Below are 13,956 nucleotides of genomic sequence, written 5' to 3' on the forward strand. Positions count from 1 at the left end.
TTTGACCTTTTAACTATTTAAAAAAATGGCTACCTTAAAATTTTTATCTGATATATTTGGGGAAAGGGCGGGGGGGGGGGCTAGTTGCCCTCGGATCTCTTTTGACTCTTAAAAAGTGAACTAGAACTTTTAATTTCCAAACAAATAAGCACTCTCTGAAGTTTATACGAGTATCCCTTCCAAAAGAGCCATAACAAAATAACTATCCCAAAATTTTTATCTGATGGATTTGGGGAAACAGGGCGTGGAGCAAGGTCGGCTAGTTGCTCTCTGATCTCCTTTGACTCTTGAAAAGTGAACTATAACTTTCGATCTCCTGCCCCTGCCTGCCTAGACTTAGAAAGCCCGCCCCCGGGTCTAAAGGGTTGTATTGACACTGGAGTTTTGTTATCTGACCTTTCAACTTTGTTTTAAGAAAATGGTAATATAAATTTTTTATTTGATACATTTGGGAAAAAAGGGCGTGGGGTGGCTGCCCCCTGATAACTTTCAACTCTTAGAAAGTGAACTAAAACTTTCGATTTCCAATCAAATGAGCCCTATATGTAGTTCATACGAGCATCACTTCCATAATAACCATAGATGTCCAAGGGAATAACTTATAACACCTTTCCCCAGGCCCTCGGGGGTTGTGGCGACCTCAGAGTTTGAATATCTGATCTTTGAACTATTTTTCACAAAATAACTATCTTAAAAAAATTTATCGGATGGGTTTCAGAAAAAAGTCGTTGAGGGGGGATAGGGGGCTAGTGACCCTTCAATCTCTTTTGACTCTGAAAATGTGACCCAGAACTCTTAATGTCCAATCAAATAAGCCCTCTCTGATGATGTTCATACGAGTAACCCTTCTATAAGGACCATATTTAAAACCAGGACACAACTTACGATACCTGCCCCTGGGCCCTGTGGAAATATGTTGACATTGGAGTTTTTGTTATCGGACCTTTGAACTATTTTTAAAAATAATAGCCATCTCAAGTTTTATCTGAAATGATTAGGGAAAAAGCGTGGGGAAAGCTATCCACCCCCTGATCACATTTGACTCTGAAAAAGTGAACCAGAACATTTAATTTCCAATCAAATGACTCCTCTCTGATGATGTTTATACGAGTAACCTTTCTATAAGAACCATATTTAAAACCAGGACACAACTTACGATACCCGCCCCTGGACCCTGTGGAAATATGTTGACATTGGAGTTTTTGTTATCAGACCTTTGAATTATTTCTAAAAATAATAGCCATCTCAAGTTTTATCTGAACTGATTAGGGAAAAAAGCGTGGGGGAAGCTATCTACCCCCTGATCACATTTGACTCTGAAAAAGTTAACCAGAACATTTAATTTCCAATCAAATGAGCCCTCTGATGATGTTTATACGAGTAACCTTTCTATAAGAACCATATTTAAAACCAGGACACAACTTACGATACCTGCCCCTGGGCCCTGTGGAAATATGTTGACATTGGAGTTTTTGTTATCAGACCTTTGAACTATTTCTAAAAATAATAGCCATCTCAAGTTTTATCTGAAATGATTAGGGGAAAAAGCGTGGGGGAAGCTATCTACCCCCTGATCACATTTGACTCTGAAAAAGTGAACCAGAACATTTAATTTCCAATCAAATGAGCCCTCTCTGATGATGTTTATACGAGTAACCTTTCTATAAGAAACATATTTAAAACCGGGACACAACTTACGATACCTGCCCCTGGGCCCTGTGGAAATATGTTGACATTGGAGTTTTTGTTATCAGACCTTTGAACTATTTCTAAAAATAATTGCCATCTCAAGTTTTATCTGAAATGATTAGGGAAAAAAGCGTGGGGGAAGCAATCTACCCCCTGATCACATTTGACTCTGAGTGAATTAGAAAATTTAATTTCCAATCAAATGAGTCCCCTCTGAAGTTTGTGCGACCATCCTTTCCATGAGAACCATGTATGCCCCCTGCATATAACTTACAACACCCACTCCGGGCCCTTGAGATGTTTTGTCAACACCAGCATTTTCGTTATCTGATTTTTGAACTATAATAATAATATAAAATTAATATAATATCTTAACTAATAATAAATATAAATTATAAATTAATATCAATTTTTTTTAAAATGACAATCTAAAAAATTTATCGGATGGGTTTGGATAAAAAGAGCCGGGGGAGGGGAGGCTAGCTGCCCTCGGATCTCTTTGACTCTTAAGAAGTGAACTAGAACTTTCAATATCCATTCAAATGAGCTTTCTCTGGAGTTTATACGAGCGCCCCTCCCACAAAAACATATATGCTGCCAGGGTATAACTTAAAACAACTGCTAATAGGCCCTGGGGGGTTGTGTCGATACCAGAGTTTTTGTTGTCTGAACTTTTAACATATTGACAAAATGGCTGTCTTAATTTTTTTTTTTTACATTGGGGGGGGGGGTGGGAAGGACTAGTTGCCTTCCGATCTCTTTTGACTATTAAAAATAAAACTAGAACTTTCACTTTACAAACAAATGAGCCCTCTTTGAAGTTTATACGAGCATTACTTCCATAAGAACCATATAAGCCTGCCGGAAATAAGTTATGACGCCTGGCCTCAGGCCCTGGGGGGTTGAGCGACACCAGAGTTTTGTTATCTAACCTTTCAACTACTTTTAAGAAAATGGCTATCTCAAAATTTTGTCTGATGAATTGGAAGGAAAGGGCATTGAGAGGGGGGGGGGGGCTAGTCGCCTTCTGATCTCTTTTGACTCTGAAAAAGTGAACCAGAGCTCTTAATTTCCAATCAAATGAGTCCTCTCTGAAGTTTATATAAGCATTTCTTACAACCCCTCCTCGGCGCCCAGGAGGGCCTTGTCAACACCGGATTTTTTTTTTATCTTGATAAATTTTATCTGATGTATTTGGGGGGGAAAGGGTGTGGGAGGGGGCTAGCTACCCTCTGATCACTTTTGACTCTTAAAATGTGAATTGGAACTTTCAATTTTGATCAAATGAGACCTCTCTGAAGTTTATACGAGTAACCCTTCCATAAGAACCGTATGTGCCCCCAGGGCATACCTTACAACGGCTTCCAACGGTTTCCAATACAATAGCCCGAGCCCTGGGGGGGGGGGTTGTGTCGTTTTATCCTTAGGGCACTGAAATCAATATTATACAGGTGGGAAAGGGTATTTTCAACTATAAAGTCACTTAATCAAAGACTGTTTACATAAATGCGTAGAAATTCACCGCAAGTATAGCTACGACGCCGAAAAATAAAATATAGTAGCGCAGGAAAAACACAGCTTTTCTTCTATAAATCTTGTACTCGTAAGCGATTATTAATAATGGATTTCCCACTTCACTCAAGAAAGTTTTTGATGCGGGATGTATGGAATGCATAGGATTAAAAATGTCAGGATTAAAAATGGTTGAAATTGAGAAATGGTTGGATTTGGATTTTGAAAATGGTGGGAAAATAAATCATGAAGTATTTAATATACCTCAATAAATATCTCCCAGTATTAAGATTGATATAAAGTTACAACTTTCCCCGTCCAATTTTATTTTGAGAGAGGTTTCCCTTATTAAGGATCAAAATCTATTGGCAGGCAGCCAACAAAGGTGCAACACACATTTTTTTTCCATGGTTTTCACCTATTCTGCTCAGTATCCTTTGGTTTCTTATAATTTTTTATAGTACCAAGTTTTCAGTGGGCATGGACTCCCTGCACCCCCTCTGCCAACGCCCGTGCTACAATAAACCTTTAGCACAATGACAGGCACGTTACATTTTTCTTTTTACGGGATCGTTGAGGTATTTTTAATTTACATGATTGAAGGATCAAAGTAAGCTCACACCAAAAGAACAAAACGATTTGCCAATTTTCAGTCGTTTTGTTCTTTTTGGGTGGTTAACTTGAAAAAGCTAGTTCTTTTTTTTTTTGCTTCTGCCCTGAGGCAAAAGTTTTTGACACAATATTTGCTTTTTTTTTCTCCTCGTATTCATTGGCTGCTCACCCTCGTTCAGTTTTTGTTTTAATAAAAATGTTTTCTTTCTTTCGCTGTTTTGTCGTATTACAATTAGTTTCACTTAAACCCTCTAACGCCACTCCAGACGCAATAGGTCAAATAGCTGAGAAGGTCAACAATAGGTCAAATGGGATAGGCCATATTGCAGTTAGTTAGAAAAAAACAAACTAAAAAATAGATAAAAGTTCGTCTTTTTTCGACTTTTTCTTAATGGGTAAAGTTAACCCCTGAGTTGTGAAAGAGCAGTCAAATTCCATTAAAGCTATCTCCTCAAGCTCAAATTCGCCAAATGAAATCCACAGGCCATAGACGTTGTTGTAAAACTAATTTTTTGAACAGGATTGGTACGATCTTATATACTTAAAACTCCTTGTAAAAAGCTTAGGAAAGGTTATAGATACAGCTTACCTCAACAACAACAATGCGATAAATTTGAACTGTTCCATAAATTGTAAATTTTTCTCCCTCCATCGCCTTCCAGCTACCATTTGACCACTTGCCCAATTCTCTTTTGTCAACTTTTCTATTAGAAATTTTGTATCTCTCTAAAGACATTTCCATATCAACCTTTAAGAGAGATATTTAACTTAAGAACTGGCATCCATTACTTATAAGCAAAAACAAGATAAATCAGTAATAACCTTTTAAGATCTAAAATAAGAAATTGACGTACATCCAGTGGCGAAAGTGATCCAGTGATGCTTGAATTATGCAGGTTTTTCTTAGTTTTGACAAGATTTTGGAAGAAACTAAATTTCAGCTGGGGTAACAAATTGACGTATGAGGGGGAGGGGGGGGAAATAAGGTCTGGAAACAGCAGTTACCACCTTTCTCCCCTAGTACATCTGCCACAGCAAATTACGCCCCTACGTACATCTGCAAAATTTTTATACCAACAAAATATAAATAAATATACTCGCAAAAGGAGGCATTTCTTATTATGTATTCTGTTGTTAGTAATTGCCCAGCACCATAAAGTATCTTTATTTTGTTTATTTTGGTATAGCGTGAAACCACAATATGGTCCACGAGGAACAATCCCCTCTTGGGCCTTCAGAAGCCTAAAAAATGCATTTATTTTCCAATTGAATAAGAAGTAAACATAAAAGGTAAAAATAAAGACCAATGATAAGAGGGTATAATATACGTTTCCATACCTCTAGGTAAACATTTTTCTTCTCATTTGAATCTGCAGTCTAAATGATTCTTATGAAAAACTTAAAATCACTGTTTTGCTCTCTTTTAAAATTAACATAATGTTGGATATATTCTTCTATTTTAGTCAAAAAGCATGGGAAACTATAAGATTGGAAACTTCGGCGATTAAACATGGAAAGATAGGAGTTGAAAATTACTAGCGTCAGACGCAGCGTAGTGGCTGGCGAAATCATTAAAATGTCTTTAAATAAGTAGAAAAAATTCAAGTAGAACTTTATAATTGATAAAGTCTTAATCAAATAGTATTGAAAACTTATAGTTTACCATGCTCATTGTGCCTTATCTGTATATCTATGTCACTTAAAGGTGAAATCTTTATGTAAGTCTTAAAAATCAAGCATTTGGCTATTTAGGCTAAGCTAGCCTACTGTTTAAGAGATATCCATGAGGCCTAGTCTATTTGTCTATGATGGCAAAGGGTTATGACTAATTGCCTAGTTAATATAATTAGGCGTAGTACATATTACTAGGCCTAATTATTAGTAGGCCTAGGTTTGAGCCAACCGGTGCTTTCTTTCATTTTTATTCGATTTAGAAGGAAAGTCACCATATGCTACTGTTGGACAGAATCACGACGCTCAGGACTGTAAGAGGATATATCCGTTCAAATAACTTTAGATAGTGAGATCATGGTCAAGTAATTGCTGCAACCTAACAAATAGCAAACTAACATCTATAGTAGCCGAAAATTGAAAAACATTTTGAAAACAAAGCTGTCAAGGGAGAAAAATTGTTAATAATATAAAACTTATTCATGAATGGTGACTTATTTTGATTTATCCTAATAATACAAATATATAAGGAAATTCAAATTATTTTGAAAAAGAGCTGGAAAGTTCTTGGAAAGAGCATTTCAGCACCCAGTAAATAACGAACCACCAATTAAAAAATAGACAAACCCGATTAGAATCACCATGGTCGAATCCTTAATTAGAAGTTGTCAGCACCCCATTTTAAAATCCCAGAAAATCATACTTTAGCCTATGCTAGAGATGTATTTTCTCCCTTTTTTTCTCCGGGACTGGATTATTGTTTAGCTGTTTGAAAGCAAAGGCTTATATCTGCTAATATCTTTACTGGCTCATGCCACAACAAAAGAGACTTTTTGGTGCCATATCATAATCGGATTAAATGAAAAAAAAGAGTTTTTTTTTTTTCAACTGAAAGTAAGGGCTGCTGATCCTCAACTTCACCTCTGTTCACTAAAGCTTTCAAGGCATTTAAAAAATACTTCTCATTTAATTTCAATGGCCTGTGTGTTTAAGCAATCTTTCTTAAAGACTTGTGAAAAAAGCAAAACTTTAGGTAAAGAGCTAGGGTTAAGAAACGGGTAGTCCCCCTAATATACGGAATATTTTCTGTTGTTTTATAGAACAGAAATTATAGGAGTATCAACATTGATCCTTGCTTTTAGATGAAACAACACGTTTTGAGATTTTTTTTGGTTTTTTATTTTCTGACCTTTTTTCAAATTAAGTCAGGAAATCCTCGTCCCTCCATCGTGTGAAATGTTCCCTGGAAAATTCTCCCATTAATTTTACTACCCAAAGAGCATTCCTCCGCAAAAAAACCACTTTCCAAAAAAATATGTGCATTTTCGAATGACAAATACTATATGTAAACAATGAGCAAGTTAAATAATTTACAGTCCTTTCCCCATGGACTATGGGGGGAGAGGTCATTTTATATCCAAAAGTGAATTTGTTTAACTTTCCAATATGTTGAATCAAATGGCTATCACAAAATTTTTGATCGGATGTCAGAAGATAAAAAGGGGAATGAGAGGGGGCTAGTTGTCCTCCAATCTTTTTGGTCACTTAAAAGGCCACTAGAACTTTTGATTTCTGTTCAAATGGGTCCCCTTTCTAGAACCATATGTTCTATTGGATCACCCAGGGATAAAAACTGAACACACATCTTTGATCTTTTTTCTGGCAAAAAATACAAGTTAAAAAATACAAAAAAAAAATACAAAAAAAATGTGTAGAGAGGAGCTTTAAACCTCTACAGTACGTGTTACACTAGATCTGATGACGTAATTTTCATAAATGTTGCTTGACTTCGTGGTGCTGTTTTCTCCCTTCTTTGAAAATCAGGCAACGTTTCTCAGACTCATCGCTTTAAAATGTAACATTAATCATAAAAAATTTTACCTGTTTGGAATCAAACAGTTCGTGGCAAGGAACCGTAGGTAGGGAGCGATACGGCTCAATAGTAATCGTAACTCTAAGAAAAAGAGTCTTGATAACAATAGATACATGAAAAGAATCGAATTTCAATACTTATTCGAAATACATCAAATTTAATGTTACCCATCGAAAGTTACGAGCTTGAGAAAATGTGCTCAATGTTCGAAAAAGGGAGGAAACACCGTCAAACATAAAGTGATCCAAATGAAAATTATATTCAGCATGTCATAGAACCTTATTGCAGAGTTTCAAACTCCTATATAAAAAAAAAACTTGGAATTTTGCATTTTTGCCAGAAGAATGACCACGGATGCCTGTTTATTTGTTATTTTATTATTTTTTTCAGAGGTGATCATTTCAAGCCACTGATCCTGGATCCCAGAATCCCAGAGGATTTTTAATTAGAATAAGTAGCTCTTTTAAAAGTACTGAAGAAAATTTTAGCATAAAGAGCAAGGTATTAACGAGGGGGTGACCCTCTCATATACGTAATAATTTTTGTTCGATTTAGGTCTTATATTTGCTCCCCATCAAAAAACTATCCCTGAAAACGTCTTTATACTTCCGAATAACTAATACTATGTGTACACAGTGGGCAAACTTCATAAGTAGCAGCCCTTGCCCGTGGATTGTTTTGGGTTAAGTCATCCTCGAAGACATAGTTAGTAAATTTTTCAATTATGTTGATCAAAATGACTATTTCAAGATTTTTCAATGCCCTCCAATATCTATGGTTACTTACAAAGAGCACTGCAACTTTTGATTTCCGATCAAATGAGCCCCCTCCCGATTTTTTATAATTACTGGTTCAATATGATCACCCCTGGGGAAAAAAACAAACGAAAAAACAAATAAAGACGCATCCGCCATCTGTCTTCTGGCAGAAAATGCTAAATTCCACATTTTTGTACATAGGAGCTTGAAACCTCTTCAGAAGCGTTCGCTGATATGCTGAATCTGATAGAGTGATTTTCATTAAAACCACTTGATTTTTTGGGGTATCATTGTGCCCGAATGTTTCCGGGGAGAACTTTTGATGGGTACAGTTAAATTTCATGAGCTTTACATTTGATGAATAAGCATTAAAATCAGATACTTTTGAAGCAGCTAGAATTATCCAGACTGTGTCTTTTAGAGTTTCGGTTACTATTGAGCTGCATCACTCCTTACTAACAGTTCATTAACACGAACTGTTTGATGAAAAAGTTGCACATACTTCTTGGGGAAGTTTCAGATAGGTAGGATGTTATTATAGGTCCAAAAAGTTCTTAAGCAGCCTAAGGAAAACAAAAGACTAATTTATGATCCCAGTTGTGTCTATTGCGAACGGGGCGGGATCGCATGGGGGCCTGGTCCCCAAGATTTTTAGAGATACCTTTTTGGTGTTTTTCATTAAAAAATTAATTTTTTTAGTAATTTCATTGAAAAAAAAGTAAAAACCAAAAATTTTTCCTCGCCTGTAGCTTGAATTCCATGACTGGAATGATTATCTCCGGTCTATGTTAAATGTTAACTTGCTGTATTTGATTTTCAAAAACCGTTTAAGACTTTTACGTTACCTACTCAGTTTTGCTAAGGAAACGAACGATCCAGAATACCCAATACTTATGTATTGTGGAAAATTTAAGTACCTGAAACACATAATCCATGTCATATGACCTTCTGAAAGATTTGTCCATGGCCAGTTTGTCGGAAAACTTCCCCAATTTCTCTTTAGCATCTGCTGGCGTAGCTGAAAAGTTGCCGGTAGAACAGACATCAGAATTCCATGGAAGTTTTGTAGATCCATCATCTTTTGTTGATCTGATAAAAAAAGAGTGAGCAGCCTTAAAATGTTTGAAGCAGAAAAAGCTGACTTTCAAGAATTAAGATAGTAAAGTTAGGTGACTAAAATAAATTCATTATTTTTTATTATTAATAAGAAATATGTAATCCTAATAAGGATTATCTTTCCTTATTAGCTTGACCGAAAGAAAAAAATGCTGAGTAAAATTTGATTGCTTTTCAACGAAAACTGGGAGCAATAACCAAAATCAAAGTTGAAAAGATTTCATTCACTGTTCCTATCAGAAGAAATCACATGCTTCTATACTCCTTTAGCGACTACTGGAATTTAGATGCGAAACTTATAGCTTACTCAAAGACTTAACTGAGAAATTCTGTTGAACTGAATTCCATTTAAGTTAGATTACTGATGGTTCAATCTTTAAAAACAAATGATGCATTTTTTTTACAATCCATCATCCAATCTAGGCTAAATCCCTTACTCATGACATTCCTGGCAAAACCTAGAACAAAAAAAAATGAAAAAAGCATTACTTTGGTGAAAAGTGACGCCTTTTTTACCGAAATATACACCAATTCGGAAAATGCTTCTTTTGATGTCATAAATTTGAAAAATCTGAACTTTTTTAGCCTTTTTATGACCAAAATTTCTAAAATGTGTCTAAGTTTTTCGGCATTTTATGTTATTGTTTCCCTGCATCTGGGCTGTTTTACTCTTTCAGTAGCTGCTGAAACCTAAATGCACAGATTATAGCTTACTCCAAGACTGAATTGAAAAATTTCTGCTTAACTGAGTTTCAATTAAGTTAGAAGATTGATAGTTGAATCTTAAGAAACAAGTGATATATATTTTACATTCCATCATCCAATTTAGGCGTAATTTCTAAATTTTTAATGAGGATAAAAGCCTAACGAGGATGAAATCATTAGCCAAACTGAGGTAAAAATTAAAATTAGGTAAAATTTGTGCAATAGGAAAGAGAGTAAGTTAAATTTCTTTTATTGCAAATAAATGTTTTTTCTCGTGATTTGAATAGGGGATAATTACCGAGTAGGCGTATTTTTATCACCACTTTCAGAGAAATAAAAATAGACAAATTTAAATTACAAAACATCATACAACAATCTTGCAAATGGTGAATCTTGATGTTGCAATTTTTCCTAGATTGTAATAAATTTCTAAATGGTTCATATATATTCCTAAATGTGCTGTTTCCAAAAAAAGGGCCATGTAGACAATTTAGAAGCCATTTATTTATATCCGTTTTGATCTCCAATTAAATGTTGTAAACGAAAAAGTAGAAAAAGTTCAAAAAACAAATACAAACTAAAAGCAAATTTAAGTCAAAGACAGTATTGGTTGCATCAAAATACACGAAAAGGATCAACGCTTCATTGACTGTATGATTGTAGTTTCTTTCGTTCTTAATTATAAAAAAAAAACAAGTTTTTTAACTGAAAGTAAGGAGCGACATTAAAACTCAAAACGAACAGAAGTTTTCTAGGGCTGTTCCCTCCTCATTGCCCTTCTCTTTACGCTGAAATTTGGCTCTCTCTCAATTCTACTTTATAAAACAGTGAATGATTTTAGCGTAAAGAGCGGGGAGTTGAGGAGGGAATAGCCCTTTTCATTCACGGAGTAATTTCTGTTCGTTTCAAGTTTTATTGTCGCTCCTTACTTGCAGTTTAAAAAACATGCTTTTTTATTTAATTTCTTAACGTTTTTGAATTAATACATGTTTTATTTGGGCTCTCCGCAAATAAATAATTAAAACGAAATTTGCGTATATTTTTTTTTTCTAAATGGCTTTCTCTTAGTTTTGATCAAGCGATTTTGAGAAAAAGGCTGGGGGAGGAGGGCTATTTGCCCTCCAATTTTTCAGTTACTTAAAAAGGTGTTAACAAAGGTTTTTATTAGTAAAAAATATAAGTAACTTACAAATTAACTTACGGAACCAAGGTTTAACGACCTACCGTTCGTTACCACGAACTGTTTGATAAGTTCAGTCACTTTTCTTTTCGTATGACAAGTCACTTTTAATTTTTGTTTTCAATTTCTCGAGTTTGTAGCTTAAATTTTCATTCTTTATTTTTAAGGGTTTAACTAATGCTTGTTTTTTATTCATTTTGATTTCATGTTTGTACAGAAATTAAATAAAACCGCGGCTTTAAGGCTTACGTTTGCAGATTCTTCCTTATTATTATTATTATTTTTACCTTCCTATTGCATTAAAAACGACAGTGGTGATTTTTGCATATACATCGAAATTTTGATGGGAAAATTTGACGGGATATACATCGAAATTATACATCAAAATTTCGATATACATCGAAATTTTGATACATCGAATTTTTGATGTCGTTTTTAATTGCATTAAAAACGACAGTGGTGATTTTTGCATATACATCGAAATTTTGTATCTTCTCAACTATTTGAAAATATTTCTTGTTTTGTTCTTCTTTTTCACGTGTCATGTGGTCAACATAGAAAAAAAACACGAACAAATAATAAGTGGCACCGAGGCGCGGGCGAAGGAACATTTTTGGAGAGGGAGGAGGGTAATAAAAACCAACTCGAATCGATGATTTAATTAAAAACACTAGAAATTTAATGATATTTAGGATTTCAAAAGAGATGGCTACCGCGCAACAAGCCTATTTTCCAGTCCCCTTTTTGTTCGTCCTTAGTGAGGGCAATTAAAAATAACACAATGAATAATAAAAAAAAATCTTAGTCAGGTTACATTAAATGATTAAATGATTAAACAAGCCGTTGCACAGACTTGTTGATGATAAAGGCAGTTTTTTTACATGTACAATATAATGGCACCTTTCGTATATAAATTTAAAGTTTTCACGCGTATAAACATATAAATAAGTGAAAAGCTAAGGAATACACTTAAATACGAACAAAGTAATATTCGCCAAATTTTTATAATACTGAAACTAGATTGAATAAAATTCGACGCTAATTTTTGGGGCTTTATGTAAATTTGAAGCAGAGCAAAATAAAGGTATTGAGGATCAAAATGTATATTTCTTGGTGCCAAATCTTAAAACAAGTTGTATAGTTTTTATAGGCTACTCAGTTATTTTGCATCCATTCTTATCCAAATTGTTTCGTTAAAACAAGAACCTTCAAATCTAAACAGTGCAACAAAGTTCTAAATAGTAGACCAGACTCTATCAGAGATTCGCCAATCATGGTAACAAACTGTAAGTAAGGAGTGACTCGGCTCAATAGTAAGCGAAAGTCTGAAAAACGGAATTATAATATCAATACATACAGAAAAAGAAACAACTTATTGCGCTGATTCCAAATTAAAGTTGCATTAAGTTTAGTGTTACCCCTCAAAAGTCACAAGCCTGAGAAAATTTGTGTATTTTTTAAATAGGGAGGAAACATCCCCTAAAATTGAAGGAACCTTAATGAAAATCACACAACCAGATTCAGCATACCAGATAATCTTACTGTAGAAGTTTGAAGGCCTTATCTGCAAAAATGTGGAATTTTAGTATTTTTGCCAGAACACAGATCACGAATGGGTGTTTATTTGTTGTTTTTTTTTTTTGTATTTATTTTTATTATTTCAGTGGTGGTTTTATCGAAACAATGATCCTAGAAGATCTGGTGAGGGTGCATTATAGCTGAAATTAAAAGTTCTAGTGTTCTTTTAAAGTGACCAAAAAGATTGGAGGGCAACTGGGCCCTCCTCCCAAACCCATTTTTCCCTGTGAATCCAATTATCAAAATTTTGAGATTGCCATTTTGTTAATCCATTTTAAAGATCAAATAATTATGTCTTTAGGTGTAAATTGATCCCCCGCACTCCGAGGGGAGAGGCCTGTAAGTTATGAAATTCACCCATTCTTTATGTATAGTATTTGTTATTGGGCAGTATACAAACCTTTTTTTTTTTGGCGGTGGGGGGAGAGCGGTGTGCTTGTGATGGATTTCTAAAGGGAGAATCTTTCTTGGGGAGGTAAAATTTCTAGGTGATGAATATTCTAGGGGAAATGTTACAGTGCGAGGGTTTGCAGAATTACTATACGATATTCGTTTTAATTATCTTACATTCTCTTTTGCCAATTTTTCATGAGGAGAGGTTCCGGGAGAACTATCCAGGGGCTTTTTCCGCGCTTTTTGATTTCCGGAAAATAAATTCTACGGAAGGAGGCATTTCTGGAGTAACCGAGAAACCGATTAGACATTGAAATCTCATTCAAATGAAAGAATGCTAAGGAAAAGTTTTTCAGACTGAATCGCCCGCAGGCGATTTTTCATGGAGGGGGATTCTCAGAGAGGATGAAACTGTCTGGAGGGAATTGTACTGGGGAAGGTGCACTTTATGTTGAATAGAATTTCCACGGAGGAGTTTTTCGTCAGAAGGGGGGGGGTATATTCCATAGAGGTGAGCCCGATTTACGGGCATCTTTTTGTAAAACGAACTAAAATTATTCCATATATGAAGGGTAGCCCCATCCTTAATACCCTACTCTTTATACTAAAGTTTGACTGTTTGTCCCATTTTTTAAGAGTGTCTACTGTAACACGGGTAGCGTTTGATTAGAATAAGAACCTTTTTTTTAAGGTGCTGACAGATTTAGCGAAAAGATACAATGTTTCCAGGATTTGGCTCAAACCCCAGAACCATGGGGCGAGGGTTTAAGTCATGCCCTGGGGGTATATAAGTTTTTTATGTAATGCATATAAAGGTATGCATGTTTGATTTCTACTTTCCCAAAATACGAAGGGTATCAAGATGAGTC

The 13,956-nt window shown here is 35.1% G+C and overlaps 1 protein-coding gene across 1 annotated transcript in view; it reads right to left on the reverse strand.

Annotated features, from left to right (window-relative positions):
• Window positions 1-1,876: 1,876 nt before the first annotated feature.
• LOC136025475 (uncharacterized) overlaps window positions 1,877-13,956 on the reverse strand; it is a gene marked incomplete at its 5' end in the record, with an annotated part of 30,393 nt that continues 18,313 nt past the window's right edge. The window contains 3 exon segments of the mRNA XM_065701506.1: window positions 1,877-2,028; window positions 4,396-4,561; window positions 9,033-9,204. Of these exon segments, the coding sequence (XP_065557578.1) occupies window positions 1,877-2,028; window positions 4,396-4,561; window positions 9,033-9,204 (490 nt within the window).

Source organism: Artemia franciscana, chromosome 3 (genome assembly GCF_032884065.1).
Source record: "Artemia franciscana chromosome 3, ASM3288406v1, whole genome shotgun sequence".
NCBI lineage: Eukaryota > Metazoa > Arthropoda > Branchiopoda > Anostraca > Artemiidae > Artemia > Artemia franciscana.